At 41.2% G+C, this 22,288-nt stretch overlaps 1 protein-coding gene across 1 annotated transcript in view; it reads right to left on the bottom strand.

The window, feature by feature from the left end:
• LOC109927799 (probable protein S-acyltransferase 23) overlaps positions 1-22,288 on the bottom strand; it is an 87,903-nt gene that overhangs the window by 37,180 nt on the left and 28,435 nt on the right. The window contains exons 4-5 of the mRNA XM_048603671.1: positions 21,590-21,652; positions 7,569-7,711 (exon numbers count right to left, since the gene is read on the bottom strand). Of these exons, the coding sequence (XP_048459628.1) occupies positions 7,569-7,711; positions 21,590-21,652 (206 nt within the window). The remainder of the gene's footprint in view (positions 1-7,568; positions 7,712-21,589; positions 21,653-22,288) is intronic.

Genomic DNA, 22,288 nt, shown 5'->3' with positions numbered 1-22,288 from the left:
ACAGAGGAGGGAGGAGCTCAAAAGTGCTACCAACACTTAGGGTTACGTGCACATGAACTCCTCCTTTGAGAGGGTGGCTAACCTCTTGAGTGGAGGCCCAACTGTAGTATTAATGTGAGTTGAAATGGTTAAGATTACCACAGAGGTGTGACTTGCACTTGGAGCAGGGTTTCCCTTTGCTTGATTGTTATGGTGAAGCTCATTTTGAAGCAATGAGGGAGAGGAGGTTTATTTAATCATGGGATGTGGGGTTGCTGGCTAGGCCAGTATTTATTGCCCATCCCTAGGTGCCCTTGTGAAGGTGGTGATGAGCTGCCTTATTGAACTGGTGCAATCCATGTGCTGACGGTAGACCAATAATGCCTTTAGGGAGGGCATTCCAGGATTTGGCCCAGTGACACAGAAGGAACAGCAATACATTTTCAAGTCAGGATGGTGAATAGCTTCCAGGAGAATGTGCAAGTGGTGGCGTTCCCATGTGTTTGCTGCCCTTGCCCTTCGAGATGGAAGTGGTTGTATGTTTGGAAGGTGCTGTCTAAGGGGTTTCAGTAGCAGTAATGCTGAGTAATGTGGAACTGGTCAATAGTGTTACAGAGATCCTTGGGATCCAAGTAGTGTCCCAACTAGTATGCTCCATCAGACATTCATCATTCTCATTAAGGAATGAGGATGTTATGAAGGAGAGTAAAGGTGGCACCTCTCATGAGGCACCCTTATCATCCTCAATTTGCTTGCCCCTCCAACAGAGAGAACATCTGTGCTGTAGGATCAAGTGATGGAAGGTGACCCTGGAAATGGTGCAGATGCAAGAGTTGTGGAGGTGCTCCCACTGGCACATCTGTGAGGATGACAATTATCACATGCATTGACATCAACAGCCAAGATTACTGAGCAGGCTGTGCCCAGGGTCAGAAGGGGAGAATGGATCAATTTCTGGTCTATATGGAATGAGGAATGAGGTGATAAAGGACATAATATGGTGAAGGAAAGGTCCCTGGGAAGACATGATTTCATCACTAAGAGATGGTAAGAGATTAGATGGTCCAGATTGTGATTTCCATCCACCTATTAGCATAGGCATCTGAGATTCCATTCTATGCCATAACCTTCAACTTGGGTTAGAGGGGTCCTGTCCTAATTAGAGCATCCTGTATGGGTGTAGTAGTAACCTCCTTCACCATGTCAACTGGAGCAAATTATGTTAATGGCTGAGGGGATGAAGAGAGGCTACTCAAATTATAACTGCCCTAAGAGGATACCCACCCTCACAATGCCCAGACATCTAGTATTCCATCTTCCTCCATCTGGGCATGCAATGGTACTTCTCTATGTCCCTGAACAGAAGAGGCACTTTGAGCAAGTGCAGTTGTCTGTACCCCTGTTGCATAGCTCCTGCTATTTTAGCCCATACCTACAGCGAGAGTGTGCTTGTCCAAGTGCCAAAAGCTCCATTGCTCTACCTGGAGCCCCATGGTGGTTGCCACTTTCTTCATGGAGGAAGCCATGTGCTCAAATGCCTGGGGGATAGCAGAATGCAATGGCGTGCACGCCAATGGCATACATCTCAATAGTCCTGGCAAAGCTATGGATAGCCCTGGGATCTCTGCTGCATTACCAGCAGGAGTCTTATGGTCAAGATGGGGGAGGGGTGGGTGCAGACAGTGTGAAGATCAGCATGGAGCTGTTCATCAACAGTCCTTCTAATGCCTAGGTCCTGGCTACCAAAGCCTCCTTCAGAAACTGGACCTTGTCTGTGCTGTGCTCACAAGAATTTGGATTTGACTCTAAATGTGAGACAGGTTGCTGGGCCTGCACTGGTGGAGAATGTGAGAAATGCAGGTGACAGTGTATCCTCTGGGTCACTGGTCTAATTTCCCCAGAAATGGGATCTTCGATCTCCAGTGGCTGAGGCCTTGCGTCTGGATTGTGGAGATCTGAAAAGGAGAACAAAAGTAAACACATTAATGTTCCACAGAGTTCAAGAGCACAGCACAATTCCTCCCATGGTCCTGAGTGACCATATGGCAGCACCAGGTATAATGCGTTCTCACTTTGCTCCCTTGCCAGTCCAACCTTGCCATCAGCTATGGGCTTGTGGCCTTGTTCTCCAGCAATCTAGAGGACATCTTCCACCTCAGGAGTGAAAATCACAGGAGACCGTCATCTATCCACCTGTCTTTGATCTTTTGTTCAGGTCGGGATGCCCTGCTGCAGAAGTAGAGATTTGGTGACTTGACAAATGCCAACTAAGCCCCTTGTTTGACACATCCTGTCACACATACTGACCCATCATTGTATTTAGATAGCATCTGCTTGCTCACTCAAACCAAATCGTCACATGTTTTGATCTCAAGTGCCATCCGTCCTAAAGCTCCTCACACATCTATCCACCCAGTCTGCCTGTACACTCACACAAATATGTAGCCTAATGTCCAGGAGGGACAATCCCAGGCCACCATGTCATTTACCAGGGCAGACTGCATGATGTCACTGACTCCCTTCCTGAACTGGACTCAGAATCCTCAGTTAACCCCAAGGTTGCTAACCTCCTTCGAAATCCCTGTCCGTGCCACTTTGGTCAAGGATTAACATCCCTTGGGACGAGCATCTCACGGCATTCCCTGACAGCCTGGAGGAGAATCTGCAGGGAGGCACCGCTAAAATGGTCTATATCTTGGTTTTTACATTTCCAAAGTGGCATGGACAAAGTTTCAATCTGACAGTTACTTGGGGGTGGGGGTAAAATTAATAAGCAGACGATCTGATGTGTGGAAAAGTTTGAAAATGTCTATAGCGGATGAAGGGATGAACAGAATTAAGGGCTCAGACTTCTGACAAAAAGCAGATGGACAAGGGCATGATTCTAAGGAAGGGTCACCGGACCTGAAACGTTAAACTCTGTTTTTTCCTTCACAGATGCTGCCAGTCCTGCTGAGCTTTTCCAGCAACTTTGTTTTTATTCAAAAAATGTGGGACCTTGACACAGAGCCTACTTGCTTTTCCAGGTGACTCCTTTATAGCCTGGCCAGACCTGCTGAACTGTCACCCGATGGTGGGATGCAGCAGTAGGTACTCGTGCCCATGTGCTGGTTCTTTAAGTTTTCATTTGAGTATTGTGGGAATTAGTTCCTAAACAAAAACAAATGGGGAACCTATTTCTGCCTTTGCCATGGAGATTAAATTCTACCCATTGTGCTTGCTAACAAACTGCCATTTTGAAGAATATTTCTCTCCAGTCATTTTTTTTTATCTTTCTGCCTGTGAACGAGGCACAAGCACTGAGCAAGCAGTAAGTGCCCAGTTTCAGGACCCTTCTTTTTTTAAGTGGAGGTTGTTTAATTTCTTCACCCAGAGAGCGGTGAACCCGTGGAATTCTCTGTCACAGAAAACAGCTTAGGGCAAAACATCAAATGTTTTCAAGGAGCTTCATATTGTTCTTGGGGCTAAAGGATTCCGATAGAATGGGTGAAATCAAGAACAAGGTACAGAGTTGGATGATCAGCTATGATCATGTTGAATGGTGGAGCCAGGCTTAAAGGGCTGAATGGCCTACTCCTGCTCCCTTTTCCTATGTTTCATGGTAACTTAAAGTGGATCGCTTCACATAATTTGCACAGAATGTCTTAGTTATCAACATTTTAGATGACTGTAACCCTGGCAGTCTGACAGAAACTAGCTGCAGCAACTTAACCCCAGCGATCCCACTGTCTTCCTATTGGTTGCAATTTTAACCTGCTTCGTTGAGCAGGTGAGTGGGCCAACTGCTAGAAAGCAGCAAAATTCTTTTAAGTTTACGTGTACGCCCTACCAAATGACTCGGTTCATAACTTAAAACACAACAATTAACAAGCACTTCCCACCAGGCGCAGTCCAACAACAACAGAAATAGGGAATGGGGAGGGAAAGAGAAGGGGACTAAATCAAAATGGGAAGATATTGCATTCCAGCCCTGCAGTGCCTTTCTCTAAAAGCCTCAAGAGTGTTGGTGGACACTGCCTGCTCCCTCTCCAAGGTCACCTGGGCACAAACGTTGCTGCAAGAGTGAGGCAGGCCGTCAGTCACGAATTATGATCCCATCCACAGCCCACTGCCTAGACCTGTTGATTGTTGATGACTACTCTAGTTAGGCCCATGAGGAGGTCAGCAACAAAGATCTTTCTTGAACATACAGATTAGGCTGTGATGGATACATTGGGGTCTGACTGAAGTGTGAAACAGTAAAGGGACTACTCCAAAAATGGTGAGTTTTTTTTATTTTCTCCTTCGTGGGCTCGGAAGAACATGTTGGGTTCTAAAATGAAACACTGGGCCTCCCTGATCTGGCTCTCCTCTCCCTTCCCCCAATCGCAAAGTCTTCCTTTTATCTCCTAATAAGGTTGGGAGGGATGTCTGAGACCTAACGGAATAAGTGAACAAGTGACAGATATTTAATTAAGAGTTAATTAGGTTAGAATTGGTTACAGAAATAAGGGGTGTTGTCATCAGTGGGTTGCGAGTTTTTCAGAGTGCGTTTAAATGAAATGAAGCTCTCACTAAAAGCGTGGTCTAGGAGTTTATCTTTTAGTATATTATGCACCTGATCAACCTCCTCCTACCTAATCACATACCTGAATGCTGGAACCAACCCGATAGGCCCCTCTGCCCGATGCTGCATTCCTGCTTGTTTGACAACATAAGTTAAAATGTCACATTGTGGAAGGTCATACAGTTGCCACAGAATAAAACAAAAACCTCTTTAATCACTGATAAAACCTCTCCCAAAACATCAGCCTGATAAGTCAGTTTGTAGATATTTTCTAATCGGTCTGTTCAGAGATGTTATGATACACAATAAGTCCATTGGCAGCACAGCTAAAATAAGAAGGCATGACAGGATCAGTTGAGGTGCATTTCTTTGGAGATTCTCCTAATTGTCTACCACATTCGTTGTGATAAAACTCATTGACAATAGGTGGAATCTTGTTGAGGCAACAGAGGTCTCTGCAGTTGGCTAGAGAGCCAGAGAAAGAACCACTTTCCCTCTCCTTGGAAAGGCCTGCTGATTACAAAAGCAATGGGGACCTTTGCTGGGTGTTAGGACACTGGGGATAGAGGTTCTCACCCAGTGAGAGCTGCAAGCCACAGAAGACACTGTGGCTGCTGCTGGAAGGACACCCAGGATGGTGGAAGACCAAGGTGTAAGGTCAGTGATTTGTGGGGGTGATTTCTGAGTTTAGGAGTTTCAGGGAGAGAGGAATGAGGTGGTCAGAAGCAAGGGTGATGGGATGGGTGGGAGGTATATGGCTCCATGGTGGACACCTTCCTGCCCTATATCCAGTTCCTTGGCCAGACGTTTATTGAGGGGGACCCCACCCCAGGGTAACAAGCTGCCTACACGTGTTAGACAAGCCACATGGTGACAGGCCCAATGGCAACTGGTTTAATCCAATGACTGGCTGAGGTCCTTAAAATTGTCCTTCACTGATTCTGGACTGTCCATATCCAAACTTAATTCTGTTGGGATTTAGGTATGACACCAGCCTGCCTAATTATATTGTCTTGCTGCCTGTAGACTCTCTATCTCCAGGAGCACAAGATTCAGCCCAATATTTATACCATTTTACAGGTATCATTGTTGGTCCACAGCAAAGTTCTGATGGATGCATGGGAGAATGTGCACAGTAATTCTCATCCAATGCCCTCCTTATGACTTGTCCTAACATTCCTTGTAAGTATAACTCAATCTTAAGTACTCAGCTACGAAAGAACCTCTGTGAAAAAAGATATCTCTTCTAAATCAGTGTTTAATATATAGGCAATGCTAGTTTCAAGATTCACAAGCTTGTCATTCAGTCCCACACCTCCAAGATTCATTATTGATGATTTGGCCAATAAGAACTGTCACTACAAACCTTTTTGTTCTTAATTAATCAAATTACATGAGAATTTCTCTTGCTGTGCTAAGATGACATTTTCCTATATCCCCACCAACATTTTCTAATCAACCTGTTTGGAGATATCATTATACAACTCTAGAGAAGGTGGGACTTGAACCTAGGCCTACCTAGCTCAGAGGTAGGGATACTATCACTGCACCACAAGATCCCTTAACTAAAGCTTCTGTCTTAACAATCATTTACCACAAGCTGAATCGTCCATGGGTGAAATTTCACACTTTTTTTAAAGTGTGAGAGTTGAGTGTGTGAGATGGCAACTAATACAGAAGGCCCACTGGTGACATAACTCACCCATTTACCCACCAATCAGCTCGTTAACAGCTGACAAGTGAGCGAATACCTCACCCTATCACAGGCCTCAATACTAGTGAGCCAGGTTGCCAAAAGCTGCCAGACAATCAAAAGTTGGCAGCTTCTGGATCCTGAAATCCACCAGTCATGGCCTATTCATCAGGGGATTCAGCCGTGAGAAATCAAGTCTTTCCATTCTTCAAACAGGGTGGTAGTTGTGGGGAGAGGCCAGTCAGGATTTGACTTTCAAAGTTCAGCCTCTTTCTCCTACCATTAATTGACCACCTAATGGCCTTAATTATTGACAAATTGAGTAAGCTGTTCATGATCTTGCCCATTGCCTGATTGCCAAGTTGGCGAGAAGGGAGTGAGTTTCTCTCCATGTCTAACTTACCTCATTATTTCCCCTCTCGCCATCTCAAGACAAGGGAAAATTGCACCTTATGTACTGTAGTGACACAAGCCATTAGATTTGTTTAATTCTTTTAGGATTTCAGAAAGTATTTATAATAACACTGTTACAGGCATTATCAAATAAATGATAATTCAGAATTATTTATGACAATTAAGAAGCACTTTTTGCCTTATTGAGGCAATCTTATGCACTAAGGATTCTTTAGATCAATACATTTTTGGCCCCCTTTGGCACATTTAATAAAACATTACCCTAACTTTGCTTTCCTGGCCTTATTCTGATTATAAAGGTCACAGCAGCACCTCCCTTAATCCATACACCATGTAGCTGCAGGAATTTACAAAGGTCACTTGATTCTGCACCATCCAGTGAAACCTGCAAAGCAGCAAAATCAGACATGCAACTGTATTTAGCTTATGTAAGCACATTTCCCCCATCAACTTTCCCTTATCCTATTACATTACTTGCATTTTCACAAAACAAAACAATATTTTCGAATGCATAGTGTTTACCTCCACAGATTCAACCTCAAAAGGGCTGCTGCTACTGTCGTTCTTAAACCAGTTTCCTATTTCACCTTGGGAACCATAGCTGGCAAAAACCAATTTAATCTTAGAATAAATCTCAAGCCTTTTTGATCACTTTGATCCCATTATAGATTCTACAACTTATACCTCTTCATGCACTCATCTAATCTTTTTTTAAAAAATGCATTGCTTCCCAGTCTTATTACCTCTCCCAGGTTGGCTGTTAATGGGTTCAGTTACAAAGTTGGCCATTTATACTTTTTTGTTGGACCCTCTTCAGAGTTTTGCCAGAGTGATCAACTGTATTTCATCACTGGCCAACATATTTTGAGACTGTGTCTCCAGAGCAAAGTGATATGTTAAAAGAATAATTTACGCAACTGAATTGTTTTACATTACCTCCAGTCAAATCTTGGAATCACATTCCTTGCTTGATAGATAGTATTTTCTAAATATGCTATTATATCCTTATACTGGCATTCTCTTGCAAGTTTTAAAGGTGTGTTTCCACTTTTATCTTCAGTTTCTAGTTCTACTCCACACTGCAATATGATAGAAAAATAATGTAAGAGCTTATGAGCAAAAATGACAAAACAACAAAAACAGCAACTTTGAAGAGTTAGATTATAGCTAACATTTCAAATTCTTAAAATTCATCTCAATAATATGTCACATTTGATTTTATGAAGGCTTGGCAATATTTCTGCTTGTAGCTGGAGAAACAGGACAGTTTTGAGATGCAGGGTTAAAACCAATCTCTGAGATGCTTGATATTGTGCATATGTAAGTAAACAATTAATTCTATAAAATGACATAGAAGTGTACTGACACTAACACATATTAGCCAAAATGGAAACAATATTCAGGGCAAATTCCAAATGATCAGGTGCTAAACTGCTGCAAGCTTTTGGCTGCAGTATTGTAACATCTCATGACCTGCCTGGAACTAATTACAGCAATGTAAACAGGAAGGAATAGCACCTGCCAGTAATCGTACGCTAAATATAAAGTAAAATCTTCACTGAACAAACCAGCAGTATCTGATCATCTCAAACTCTGAAAGGCACAGACCACTACATCAAGTCAGTAACTTTATTTCCATTTTACAAATCACTGTCCTTACAACCTTGAATTATGTTAGGTTTTCATGATTTCAGTGTATTTAGAATCTGAATGGGCATCCTACATGCTACATATACACCACATTCTACAGGAACCAGAGTTGATTTAAAGATAGATCATTTTAAAGTGTATGACCAGTGCATGTTAAACACAGTGAAGCTGTAGCTAAAATAAAAGTTTATATTCAAGGTGCAAGTCATTACAAAACAAAGAATGCCATTTCGTCTTTGCACAAGACATCAATTTAGCCTCTATTAGAACACTGTGGCAAGTTAGATCTCCACACATGATATGGGATATTTAGGCTTTGGAAAGAACAGAGAATAGTGATGTGATCAATTTCTAGTTTAAAACAATTTTGTTACTCAAACAGGGTCTGTATGCTTTACAGAAGTGTACAGTCAGGTAATTTTAATTGATATTGTAAAGCAGCAAAGGCGCTACAATGTATTTGTGTGGACTATTATTTCAACTGGATAGGTTAGACCGGCACCAGGAGCACACTTACATGTTAAGTAATTGCAAAATTAGATGGTAGGTTTTTGTAAATCTTCACAGAATAGTAGACCTCTGGAACAGATTACTGGTTCATGCAAATTTATTGTATTCCTTCAAGAGAAAAACTAGATTTGTTTCTGGCTAAGGAGGAGGGTCACCCCATACAAGAAGTATTTAACCTGCAATATAAATCAAGGTCACATTGACCTTCTGGGCTTGTTTCAATGATTTAAAGAGGTTTTAGTATAATTAAACATTTATTCTCATTGATTGACTAAAGTTCCTATGCAATTGTTCATTTAATATCACTTTTGTACACAAACCTTTCAAAAGTATCACATGTAAGACAGGGTTAGATAACAAATACTTTTTACAGAAAACTCATCTTGTATTTGATTATTGCTGAAGAAACACACTTTTCATTGAAGCTTCTCATGTTGCATTCATCTGGACATTCGCAAGCAGGGTAAAGAGAAAAACAACATTTATATTAAACGACAGGAAACTGCTGATTGGTTGGCAGGTGGATGCTGCCTTGTAGAGGTGTTGCAATGATGAATGCATTTATGATGACTGACAGTTAATTGCTAAGCTGTATTTAAATTTTAAGCCAGGCAAGTTGACTCTGATTGGTCAAGGCATTTTCTTGAGAAATGAACTAGAGAATAAATGGCACAAATTCTGTTGAGTTGAAACAGCCATAGTGCATGTCCATGTTGTTTCTGCCTACAACTCATATATGACAGCTAGGACTCCATGATTGGACCAGGTTAACAGTCCAATCAGGGAACTCATATTCTTTGAGTTCTGCCTGGTTAAGCTCATTACAAATGCTACACAAGTTATTTGTGCACCATGCAAGCTTAATGCTGAAATAAGATACATCAAAGCCATCCATGGGATAGTGTCTTTCTTGAGCAGGCTCTTTCTTGCTGTATAATGTGCAGACTCATGGGAGGGCCTAAGACATTATGCCTAATGCACAAATGAGTAATGTGGTATATGAACATCAGTGCTGGCAAGACACTAGGTCTGTGTGGCCCATGTCCTAAAGACTGGTGGATATAAACAGGAGTGTCAGAGATTCTGTTCACTCTGAGAGCTGGCTTTGAGGGAGCTGGATCAGTGTCAAGGACCCTCTATGTGTAAATAAAGGGTGAATTGGTGACGGGATTCTGGCCTCTATGGAGTTACTTCAACTTGGGCTCTATTTCTGGGGTAACTGATGAAGCCAAACTTATACTGTATGGAATTGTGGGAATCCCAATGTTTGTTCTGATTTGTGAAAGCATATCTGTGGTAGGCAGCAGTACAGAACACACTAGGTGATTTCTCAACTAGGATATCAAAGAGAGGGAGCTCATTTGACTACTCCCTGGCTACTCTGATCAGATTGTTTCTTGCTGTATACTGTGCAAATTCATTCACGGCTGAGGCTGTCACTTTTGGTCCTGAAAAATGTCCAATTTTCCTCAATTTTACAGTTGTACATTAGTAATCTACTAAGTACTATTTTCCAGCTTGAATGCCATCTTTTCAAAACATGTAAAGTTATAATTTCTTGCAAAGAAGCACAAACTGAAGGCTAATACAGTTTGGCTTTAGCAATTGATACATCTACTGCAACAGTTAGAAATATTTACCCAAACAGCTGGTTAAGTTCAAATTTCATTCATAATCTTACTATTATATTAAACTATTCAGCTTGATGGGGACATTTAAAATTCAATCGCAATGCAAATCTTTACAAAGTAATCTGTAAGCACGCTGGCAAATGTAATGGCAGTACCCTAAGACAAAGTATCCTAGCTAAACTGATAACCTTTTAAGGAGACTCTTGCACTTCATTAGACAGGCCCAAGGTGCACCTAATATTGGATTTGGCAACTCAAAATCATTAAACAGGTGAGCTGCGGACAATTAATGTATATCTCCAGAAAGCAAGTCAGAGACAAGGCTTCGAAGATTGGACTGCTGTATTTCCTCACTGGTCATTAGGAAAGCCCTTAAAGGCTACCAAGAGGGCAGGACTATTTTTGAAGGCAGAGTGGTAGTGGCAATTGAGGAGGATATCGCAGTGATTAAATACAGAGAGGCTGAATGTTCTTCCTGTCTTCACATTCAGGCAACTATTTATGAGCGAACCTACCCTGCACTAGACTGTCTATTACAGGGCATGTATAAATTTATGAAAGTCATGGCAAGTAAAAAACACTATCAAGCCTGTCTACACTAATGATGGCTACAGCATCATGATTAAATACTTTTCTTACTTCCTCCTGCAACCTCGTAACCTCTAATCATAGACTCAGAGGGTGTAGTAGCCACCGGCACAGGGGACACATCAATCACAAGGACAGTGGGTGCATCAGCCACAGAATCAGACATCACACCAACCTCAGGACAGATGGTACATCAGCCAGAGGTTGCAGATTCTGGCACTTAAAGAAACCATTACTGTTGCAAATGAGACAGTGCATACCTCCCAGAGGCCATGCCCTTATCAATGTCATGTCTCATTACGTCCAACTACACATCAGTGTGATAATGTTATACAATTGGAAGGCAGAACTGAGCAGCTCTTAAATTCTCATTTCACTTTACTGATGCTGAAGCAGCAACATCCTATCAAGTAAGATAATTGCAATGTATACAATGGTATAATTGTGATAACAGTAGCCATGTGCTGGAGTCTGAGAGGAGAGCGAATAGTCTGTACCAAGAGAGGTGTACTTACTTACAAGTGTAGAAAATATTATAGTGTGAACAAAAGAGGATGTTGCAGTAGAGGAAAAAGTGGAAGCAAAATCATAAATCACTTCCCCTTACTCTGTTCAGATATGTTGCTACTCGAACTCCCTGCAGTCTTCTGGAGGACATAAGAACATAAGAATTAGGAGCAGGAGTAGGCCATCTGGCCCCTCGAGCCTGCCCCGCCATTTAATAAGATCATGGCTGATCTTTTAGAAACTCAGCTCCACTCACCATAACCCTTAATTCCTTTACTGTTCAAAAATTTATCCAGCCTTGCCTTAAAAACATTCAGCGAGGTAGCTTCAACCGCTTCACTGGGCAGGGAATTCCACAGATTCACAACCCTTTGGGTAAAGAAGTTCCTCCTGACCTCAGTCCTACATCTGCTTCCCTTTATTTTGAGGTGATGCCCTCTAGTCCTTGTTTCACCTGCTAGCGGAAACAACCTCCCTGCCTCCACCTTATCTATTCCCTTCATAATCTTATATGTTTCTATAAGATCTCCCCTCATTCTTCTGAATTCCAATGAGTATAATCCCAGTCTACTCAGTCTCTCCTCATAATCCAACAGTGAATCCAACAGACGTCAGTGAGGTTACTAATGACAGCATCCACTTTTGCAGCCAAAGGAATGAAACAAAACTCCATGAAACAAAGTACCAAAGTGGATCTTCTGTGCGATGGATCCAACTAATGTTCACCAACTTGCATTCTGCAAATAGACCACTCAGATGGCGGTGTGATAAAATATGTTGATTGAAAGGTAATTCCTTATTAAAAAAGAATTCCATTATTTGTTTTTGATTGTGAACAAAATTACTGAGTACATTACAAATGTTGCAAAGGAGAACCTTCAATTGTTTTGATTTTAACAGTGAACATTCCACTGGATTTTAGAAACATTTAATACTCTCTCTCTACTCACTTTTACATGGACTCGAAACATCAACTTTTCCTGCTGCACTGATGCTGCCTGGCCTGCTGTGTTCCTCCAGCTCCACAGTGTGTTATCTCTGACTCCAGCATCTGCAGTTCTTGCTATCTCTTAGTTGGAATGTGAGGAGCTTTTCACAATACAGGTGGAGGAAATAAGTGCAAAATTGTAGTGTTTCAGTGCCATCACCAGTGAAGACTATTCTGACAACATGAAGAGTTTACATAGATGGTTTTGCTTATAAATGTTGACATTGAAATTTATAATTTAAAGAAACAGTTTATTTTTATAGACACAACACCAGTGTGAATTTATTTTACATAAACTTTGCTCATTATTTTTTCATTTCCATATTTATTGACTTTGAAAATCCAGCCCAACAAAAGTGTCACGATGTGTCTGACACTTCTGCTTCTCTCTTAAACTAATTTTATTCTTTCTGTCCTCCACCTTCTCTCTCTATCTTCTCTTTTTCTAACTCAGTGTGGAAATGGTAGAACTCAAAGGACAGAAAGAGGACCTTCAGAGTAGCTTATCCTGCTGGTGTTCATGCTTAACATATGCTTTCCGTCACCTTAATTCATCTATGATCATCTGCATATCTTTCTTTCTATTCCTTCCTCACTCAAGTATCTATCTAGTTTCTTTTTAAATGCATTCATGCTGTTTGTCTCAAACACTTTGTGTGGTTAATCTGGGCCAATCAGGGAGCCTTGGCTGACAGAAATAAACAGAAGTGTCAGAGGTTCTGTTCACTCTGAGAGCTGAATCAGTGTCAAAGACTCTCCATGTATAAATAAAGAGTGACCCAGTGATGAGATACTGGCCTTTGTGGACTAATTTCACAAATCTTCCTGAAGACTAAGTGTTGAGAGGCTAGGGGCTTCCTCTCCTTCAACCAGTTTCCATGAGAGTCCTTTCAACTTACTTCCCACAGAAAGACTTCATTTTCTTCTCAAATGCAACTTTAATGGCACTCAAATTAGAAAGAGGAAACAAGTTGCCATTTTAATCCAGTCAGTCTTCTTGGTGCGTGTATCAGAGATGCTAAAAATTAGAATTACACTGTTATGTTTGTAAGCAATTAGCCTTGAGCTTTACAGTTTAGAAAAAAAATACATGGGAGATTATTAGTTTGCTTTAAGCCTCAGTTGGTCTATTCTAAGAAATAAATTTACATGAAATGAAGACACATTAGTGCCATTTTTTTATTCACTGTTAATTTAACAAGAGACAACGATTACAACTGTACCACTTCCCTGAGGGCAACAGCAAAAGGTCAGTTGGATAGTTAAGCCACATCAACAAGCGAGATAAAGTGATGAACTAAAACAAAGTTGCTGGAAAAGCTCAGCAGGTCTGGCAGCATCTGTGAAGGAGAAAACAGAGTTAACATTTCAGGTCCGGTGAACCTGCCTCAGAACTGATGGTGGCTGGGAAAATGTCAGTTTATATGCAGAAAATAGGGAGGTGGGTGGGGTAGGGAGTAAATGATAGGATAGAGCCCAAAGAGAGAGAAAGACAGTTGGATGGACAAAGGAGTTGCTAATGATCAGGTTGAGAGGGTGAATAGTTGTTAATGGGGACTGTTAGCGACTAACAACAGGGGGTGTGTAATGGCAGTCTATGTAGTAACAAGGCCTGGTGTGTGGGGTAGGGGGCTAGGACATGGGAGAGCTTAGGCCCTAAAATGATTGAACTCAATATTGAGTCCGGAGGGCTGTACGGTCCCCAAGTGGAAAATGAGGTATTGTTCATCCAGCTTGCATTGGGCTTCCCTGGAACACTGCAGCAAGCCAGAGACAGAGATGTTGGCCAGGGAGCAGGGTGGTGCGTTGAAGTGGCAGGCAACAGGTTGCTCAGGGTCTTTTTTGCGAGCAGGACGTAGATGTTCTGCAAAGCAGTCACCCAGTCTACACTTCGTTTCCCCAATGTAGAGGAGACCACATTGTGAGCAGCGAATGCAGTAGACTAGATTCTGGGAAGTGCAGGTGAAGTGTTGCTTCCCACCCACAACTCTTTCTCTGATACATCGATGATATCATCGGTGCTGCTTCCCTCTCTCGTCTGGAATTGGAAAACTTCATCAATTTCGCCTCTAATTTCCACCCTGCCCTCACTTTCACCTGGTCTATCTCTGACTCCTCCCTTCCCTTCCTCGACATCTCTGTTTCCATTTCTGGGGATAGACTGGCCACTAATATCCACTACAAACCCACAGCTACCTGGACTATACATCCTCACACCCCACTCCCTGTTAAGACTCCATCCCATTCTCTCAGTTCCTCCGTCTCTGTCGCATATGCTCAGAGGCCAACTTAGACAAGGGAGCCTCCGAAATGTCCACCTTCTTCCTCAACTGAGGATTCCCCAGCTCCGTTGTCGACAGGGCCCTCAACCAGGTCTGACCCATCTCCCGCACTTCCGCCCTCACCTCTTCTCTTCCCTCCCACAACAGTGATAGGGTTCTCTTTATCCTCACCTACCATCCCACCAGCATCCACATCCAGAAGATCATCAAACGCCATTTCCACCATCTCCAGTGAGATGCCACCACCAGACACATATTCCCCTCCTCTCCCTTGTCTGCCTTCCGCAGGGACCATTCCCTCCGGGACACCCTGGTCCACACTTCCTTCACCCCCAACACCTCCCCACAGCCCTACAGCACCTTCCCCTGTAACCAGCGAAGGTGCAACACCTGCCCATGAAGCAACGCTTCACCTGCACTTCCCAGAATCTAGTCTACTGCATTCGCCGCTCACAATGTGGCCTCCTCTACACTGGGGAAACCAAAAGTACAGAGAAGAAGAAGGGGCAATTGATCTGCTGAGTGAGGTAAAGTGGAGCAAGACCTTGCTGAGATGCTGTACACCATAATAAAGAAAGTAGATTAAAAAAATGTAAAAAGAAATGCAGATCTCATAGCCATGCCATGAAGCATGATGAAATTGATTATAAAGTGTAGACTTCAGAATCATCTGCATAACAATATAGTCAAGTTAAAATGGGTGCTAGAGAACAATTTGCTTGACCAATCTTCTCATCTTTGGTTAATTAATTAGCCAAATAGGCCATAATAAATTACGTAATGTGATGTCTCTTTATAAGACACCAGGTAAATCTCACCTGGAATGTTTATGTTCAGTTTCAGGGAGGTGTCACACTTTAGGAAGGATTTGGAGGCATTGGAGACAGTGCAGAAGAGGTTTCAGGATAAGGAATTCATGAACATAGATTAAAAAGTTGGGACTGCTTTCCTTACTGAAGTGAAAGCTGAGATGAGATCTGATTGAAGCAATGAATGTCCTGAGACATCTGGAAAGAGTAAACAGGGAGAACACTTTCCTAATCAGGAAAGGAAAAAGAACAAGAGGGTACAGATTTAAAGTAATTACTAAAAGGAGCAAAAGAGATTTAAGAGAAAAACAAATTCATGCAATAAGTGATTAGGACCTGGAATGCACTTTTAAGTGAGGGTGTGGCAGAGTCAAATAAGATTTGAAATAAATTCAAATTAGACATTCAAAGGGAATTTGTTAATTTTGAAAATGAACAATCTGCAGGATTCCACGGAGAATGGTCCTGAATGAGACGTTCATTTGGAGAGTAGGTGCAGACATGATGGGCCAAATTAACTTCTTCTGAGTTGTAATTTCTTTTGATCTAAAAGAATATTTAGCTAATTTTATTAGTTGAAGTTGGTTCACCTTTCTTATTCGGTGTTTGTATCTTAGAGGAATGTATATCTTATGTAGTACTTATTTAATTACTTGCCATTACTACCTACCATCAAATCTCTTAGTGAATCTTCCCAATCCACCATAGTCAGCTTGCCCCTCATCCTTTCATTTGTTTTCCTCGTTCAGAGTTAAGACCCTAGTTTTAAAATGGGCGATATCACTTTAAAATTTAATGGTTTTAGTTAATATTACTGGTGTTAATATTAATAGCTCAGCTATTAATTAGTCCTTTCTCATTACATAATAATAAATATAAAATAGTCCAATCCTTAGTTAGTTCTTCAATAGTCTCCGCCAGAAATCATCTTGCACATACTCCAAGCATTCATTCTTCACAGAATCAGTGTAAGCTAACGCAGCTACTGACATTTGTGAAAGAAATGATGATCTCCTCCCATGAACTGCCAGAGGATGTGGTAGATGCAGGTACAGTTACAACACTTAAAAGACATTTGGACAGATACATGAAAGGAAAGGTTTAGAGGGATGTGGGACAAATGCAGACAAGTGGGGCTAATTTAGTTTGGGAAACTTGGTCAGCATGGGCGAGTTGGACCGAAGGGTCTGTTTCCGTGTTGTATGACTCTAACACTCTATCTGTAACTCCCCAGTCACCAAGCTCATACCTGCCCATCCTGCTTGCTACCTACACTCTGTTTTCTACAATGTTGTAAAACAGGCTGAAGGTTTGCAATTATGAAGTTAGTTTCTGTCGATGCAGGTGCAGAGAAGATACAACAGCAGGTACACAAAGACTTCCAATGGGGATTTACAATTTATTAGATTTGAGCCTTGACTGAATACAGCCTCCCTTGAAGTGTTGTTCTAGTGATATAGTGGTCAAGGCTCTCACTAGAAGTTGCATCATATGGGCATGTAATTGTGTCATGTGACCAATAGACCAATTGGCCAACAGATCCAGTAACCTTTTGGTAAAATTGGCCATACCTAATACATCCTGAAGTTGCTGACTCATTGTCCTTCTAAAATCACAGCTGATGCATCAACAAATTCACAGGAGTGATTAAAAAAAGCTAATTTGTTGAACTACAAAGCCAGAACAGTCTAACACAAATCAGACAATGTAACAAACAAGTTGTGTAGTGCTTTGGTCTGTCTGCTGTTTGAAGTAGTGCATCCAGTTCTTGGCAACAAGAAAACATAAGAACATCCAAGCAGCCAAGGCAGTGCAAAGAAGAGCCAGGATAATTTTGAAATTGTTGAGGTCAGCATCATGAGAAGGTCAGTAACAGAATGAACAAGATAACAAGGTGTAGAGCTGAATGAACACAGCAGGCCAAGCAGCATCAGAGGAGCAGGAAAGCTGATGTTTCGGGTCTGGGCCCTTTTTCAGAAATGAACAAGATTTGGGTTTGGATGTTGTCTGTATCAATTTCCAGAAAATTATTAGCGAAAATAGTAGCACACCAAATTGGAGGTTATGTTAATAAATGAGTTGGAAGGATAACAGAAACATAACCTGGTTGATGGAATTTAACAAATGCTGTTTCCTAGGAATCTGTGCTTGGAACTCAGCTTTTCAGTATATAACTATTCACTTGGATGAAGGAATGGAGTTATATATCCAAAAATGAAGATGGCTCTATCAAGAGGCTCAGAGAGTTGTGTCAATATGAGTAGAAAATTCCAAATAGTCAGAAGGAGATGAAATTAGTGGCTAAAAGTATGACAGAGGGAATGCAATTTGGGGAAAGTGTGAGGCTACCCTCCATGGATCCAAGAAAGATATATTGAAATACTTTCTTCATGTTGAAAGACCAGGAAATGTGGAAGAACAAAAGGTGTTTGCAGTCCAGGTGTACACATCGTGATTTCAGCCACATGGCATCACTGTAGGAGTTCCTCAGGATAGTATCATGACCCAAACATCTTCAGATGCTCCATCAAATGACCTTCCCTCCATCACAAAGTCAGGACTGGAGATATTTGTCAACAATTGCTAAATGTTTAGTACCATTCACAGTTCTTGCAGGTACTGAAACAGTCCATGCATGAATACAGAAAGTTCTGGACAACATTGAGGCTTGGGTTGATAAATGGCAAGTAACATTTGTGCCATACAAGTGCCAGACAATGACCATCGCCAACAAGAGAGAACCCAACCACTGTCCCTTGATGTTCAATGGCATTTCTATCACAGAATCCCCATTACCAATATTGTGGGCTTTTAACTAAGCTAAACATATATATATTCTAATAGCAGGCTAGAGGCTTGGAATTCCACAGCAAGTGACTTACCTCCGCACTCCTCAAAGCCTATCCGTTATCTACAAGTCTGGAGATTGATGGAATATTCCACTTGCCTGCATGAAAGCAGCTCCAACAACTCAAGAAACCTGACACCGTCCAGGACATAGTGGCTCACTAGATTGGAAACCTACCCAACACCATCAACATTCACTCCCTCTATCACTGATGGACAATGGCAGCAGTGTGCACCAACTCCAAGATGCAATGCAACAACTCATAAACCATTCTTCAACAGCAACTTCCAAATACACAGACTCTACTAACTAGAAGGATGAGGGTTGCAGATACATGTAAACAATATGTATGATGTGCCACAAATCATCCTGACTTGGAACTATATTGCTACTTCTTCACTGTTTCTGGGGCAAGATCGCAGAACTCCCTCCCTAACAGCACTGTTGGTGTATCTACACCCATGGACTGCAGGAGTTTAAGAAGGTGGTTCATCACTACCATCTTAAAGGCAATTAGCGATTGGCAATAAATGCTGGTCTAGTCACTGACACCTATATCCAATCAACTAATTAAAAAAAAACACATCAAATGCCGATGAACAAGCACCAAAACTATTAATGGCTAATGGAATGATGGTCTTTACATGAAGGAGACTGGAATAAAAAGTGATGGTGTTTCAGCTTCAGTTGTACAGGCACTTGGTCAGACCCCACATGGAAAACTCCATTCAGTTTTGTGTACCCTGTTCTTGGGTTGATAATCCTCCAGGATTATCTGGCAGTTTCCTGCAAATAAGGCATGAATCTTGAAGGAATGGGTCCTGGTAGCCCAGCTGTTCTTCTCACTCTCCTGCTGAAGCAGAAACCCCTTGGTCCACTCTGCGACATCAATGGCTGACACTGCGGACAAGCCTTTTAATCAAGAACATGCTCCACTTCCTGTTACTGCAGGAAGCCATGACTTTGCTAGGAACAATTTGTGTTCTGCTGTCAGATTTCGGAGTCACAAGGTGGTGAGGAATGGTAATGGGATGGGGTTTAGGAGTTTGGGGAGAGACAGACAAAGATTATGGAGATTTGGAAGGTAGATGAGGGGATAGGGGTTGGGGGAGAAATTAAGATTGGGAATTGGGAAAGAGGTGGGAGACTGTGTTTAGGTAGTTGTGGGGAAGAATCCAACAGTGGGGAATGAAGTAGGGACAAGAACATGATTTTTTTAATGATGTTTTGTGATCAGTCAAATCCATGAAAAATCTCCAGTCAGAGTATGTAACACCCATTGGTTGAATGATAATTTGTGAAGTTAATATTCACTAGAATCACTGGGTTTAAAGTGAGAAAATCTGAGGAGAGGGTGCACAATTTTTGTCTGTAATTTTTTTGAGAATGTTGAGGTGTTATTTTAGTTGTGTTTTTAAATGATAAAGGGCTATGATAGTATGGTTATACAGAAACAATTTCCTCTGCAAAAACAAGGAGCACAATCTCAATATCTTTTTACACAGATCGTAATGGAAATCATGAACTCTCACCCTAAAATAGGATGGCAGCTGAATCAATTAAATTTTTAAGGCAGAGGCTGAAAGAGTCTTATCACATAAAGCTATGAAAAAACATGGAACAAAGGCAGGTAAAAAGAATTGAGGTACACTTGAACCACAACCTGATGGAATGATGGAATAAGACTTCAGTGACTAAATAACTGACTCCTGCTTCTATAATGATTGGATCAATCCAAGTATTTCACCTTAGAATGTATTTGAGAGGTTTTACTGGGGAGGTAGTGGTTTAATGATATCAGCATTAGGCTACTAATCCAGAACTCAGGCTTAGGCTCTGTGACCAAGCTTTGAATCTGATCATCGCAGACGGTGAAATTTGAACTCTATGAACATCTTGAGAGGTTATACTGAACCAGGAGGCCCAGGTTCAAGTCCCATCTGCTCCAAAGGGATGTAATAACATCTCTGAACAGGTTGATTAGAAAATATATTGAGGGCTCATGTGGTGTGATGGTAATGTCCACATCTCTGAACTAGGAGAGTCCAAGTCCCACCTGCTCCAGAGGTGTTTGTAATGTTTCTAAATAGGTTGATTAGAAAACATCCTGGGAAGTTATATCACAGTAGGTTGCTAAGGGCATTGGATTAATCTGGATTATTACTTTAAATTAAAATCCAAGTAGCTGCATTATGATGTCTCCCTGGACTGTCTAATTTATAGACTGAGGTGTTGGATGAGGAATAAATCAAGGCTTAATGAAGACTGGAATCAATGTTATTGCATCACCTTCCATGTTATTTTACACTGCACATCAACACTGCTACAGTATATATTCAGTTCTGCATTAACTGCTGTAAAAATCTTCTTGGGGAATGGGTGGACTACCGATGGATCTTAAATAATTCTGTAATATTTAGATGCACTGATTTCTAAAAGATAATTTGTTCCTTCAGCTCCACACTGTGTTATCTCTGACTCCAACATCTGCAGTTCTTGCCTTCTCGGAGTAAACTGAAGGGATAACTTTAATCCAACACATTTCATGCTAAATTGACACAAATTGATTTAGCTGTCTAATTTTACATCTATGTGATTTTACTTTACATCTGACAGGATGTAAAATCAGCCATCTCAATGAGTTATAGACTTATTTTCAAAACAATACTATATATTGGATGATACCCATCTCATCCAAATGAGGAAAACTATTCTTGGATCTTGTTAATCCCCACTTCTCAGTTCCTTCATTTTTATGCTGATCATCATTTTTGATGAAGCTGCATAAGTATTGTTGGGCACAAGTCTGCAGTTCCAAACAGAAATGTGTGTAAAATTAACAATATTCAAAATATGCTTAGATCAACATCTGTGTTGCACTATTAACATAGCACAAATATTAAATTCTAAGTTTTGAAAAACTTTAATGTTAAATTACCAACTTTTGCAACTTTGTTTTCAAGTTTGAGTGCTACAATTTATCCTAGAGCACGGAAGTTCTTTTCTCAAGCAGGTACTAAATCATGTTGCTGCGCACACCTCCATCATACGGAATGAGCTAATCTTATCGAAATCTTTAAAATGCCTGAGTAACATGAAATACAACACAGGACAACAGGACATGTTTCTGTCCTTTGAACTTACCTGCTCACAGAGCATCTGGACTGTGAGGAGATCTCCACTAAGGACAGCTAGATGCAATGGTGTCTGGAAAACAAAGATGCATACAACGTTTTTATTTAGCTGATGCTTTGCAGCTTTTGATTTTTCAAATTGTTTCAGACTGTTTTTGGCCAAACTCCACGGAATTGCCCAACCCCAGGCTTGTTTTGAATAGTGAACACTTTGTAGCATGGATCTCTCTGATAAATAAAGCCCACTATCTTGATGTATTCATTTTGGGATACCACTAACGCTATCCTGACTCTTCATTCTATCAGAAAACATTTCATGCATATCAAGGCTAATTTTCTTATTACATTTGCTGATTGCATTTCATAATCTAGATCATAATTTTGCCACTTAGTGTTTGGATTAAAAATGTTGACAGTAAGTTTCTAATGAATGATTGAGATGGTCCTTTGGTGCTATAAAATTGGATGTCTTAAAATGACATTTATCCCATACAATTTGTGACATTACATCCCCATTTTAAGTATTATTAGATGAGCTTGTGAGAAAAGAAATCATTGTATCAATTATAGGGAGATAGTAGGAACTGCTGATGCTGGAGAATCTGAGATAACAAGGTGTAGAACTGGATGAACACGGCAGGCCAGGCAGCATCAGAGGAGCAGGAAAGCTGACGTTTCGGGTCTGGACCCTTCTTCAGAAATGGGGGAT

Source organism: Rhincodon typus, chromosome 1, assembly GCF_021869965.1.
Source record: "Rhincodon typus isolate 14 chromosome 1, sRhiTyp1.1, whole genome shotgun sequence".
Classification (NCBI taxonomy): Eukaryota; Metazoa; Chordata; class Chondrichthyes; order Orectolobiformes; family Rhincodontidae; genus Rhincodon; species Rhincodon typus.
The sequence above is the reverse complement of the archived record's forward strand: the minus strand, read 5'-3'. Positions and strand labels throughout refer to the sequence as shown.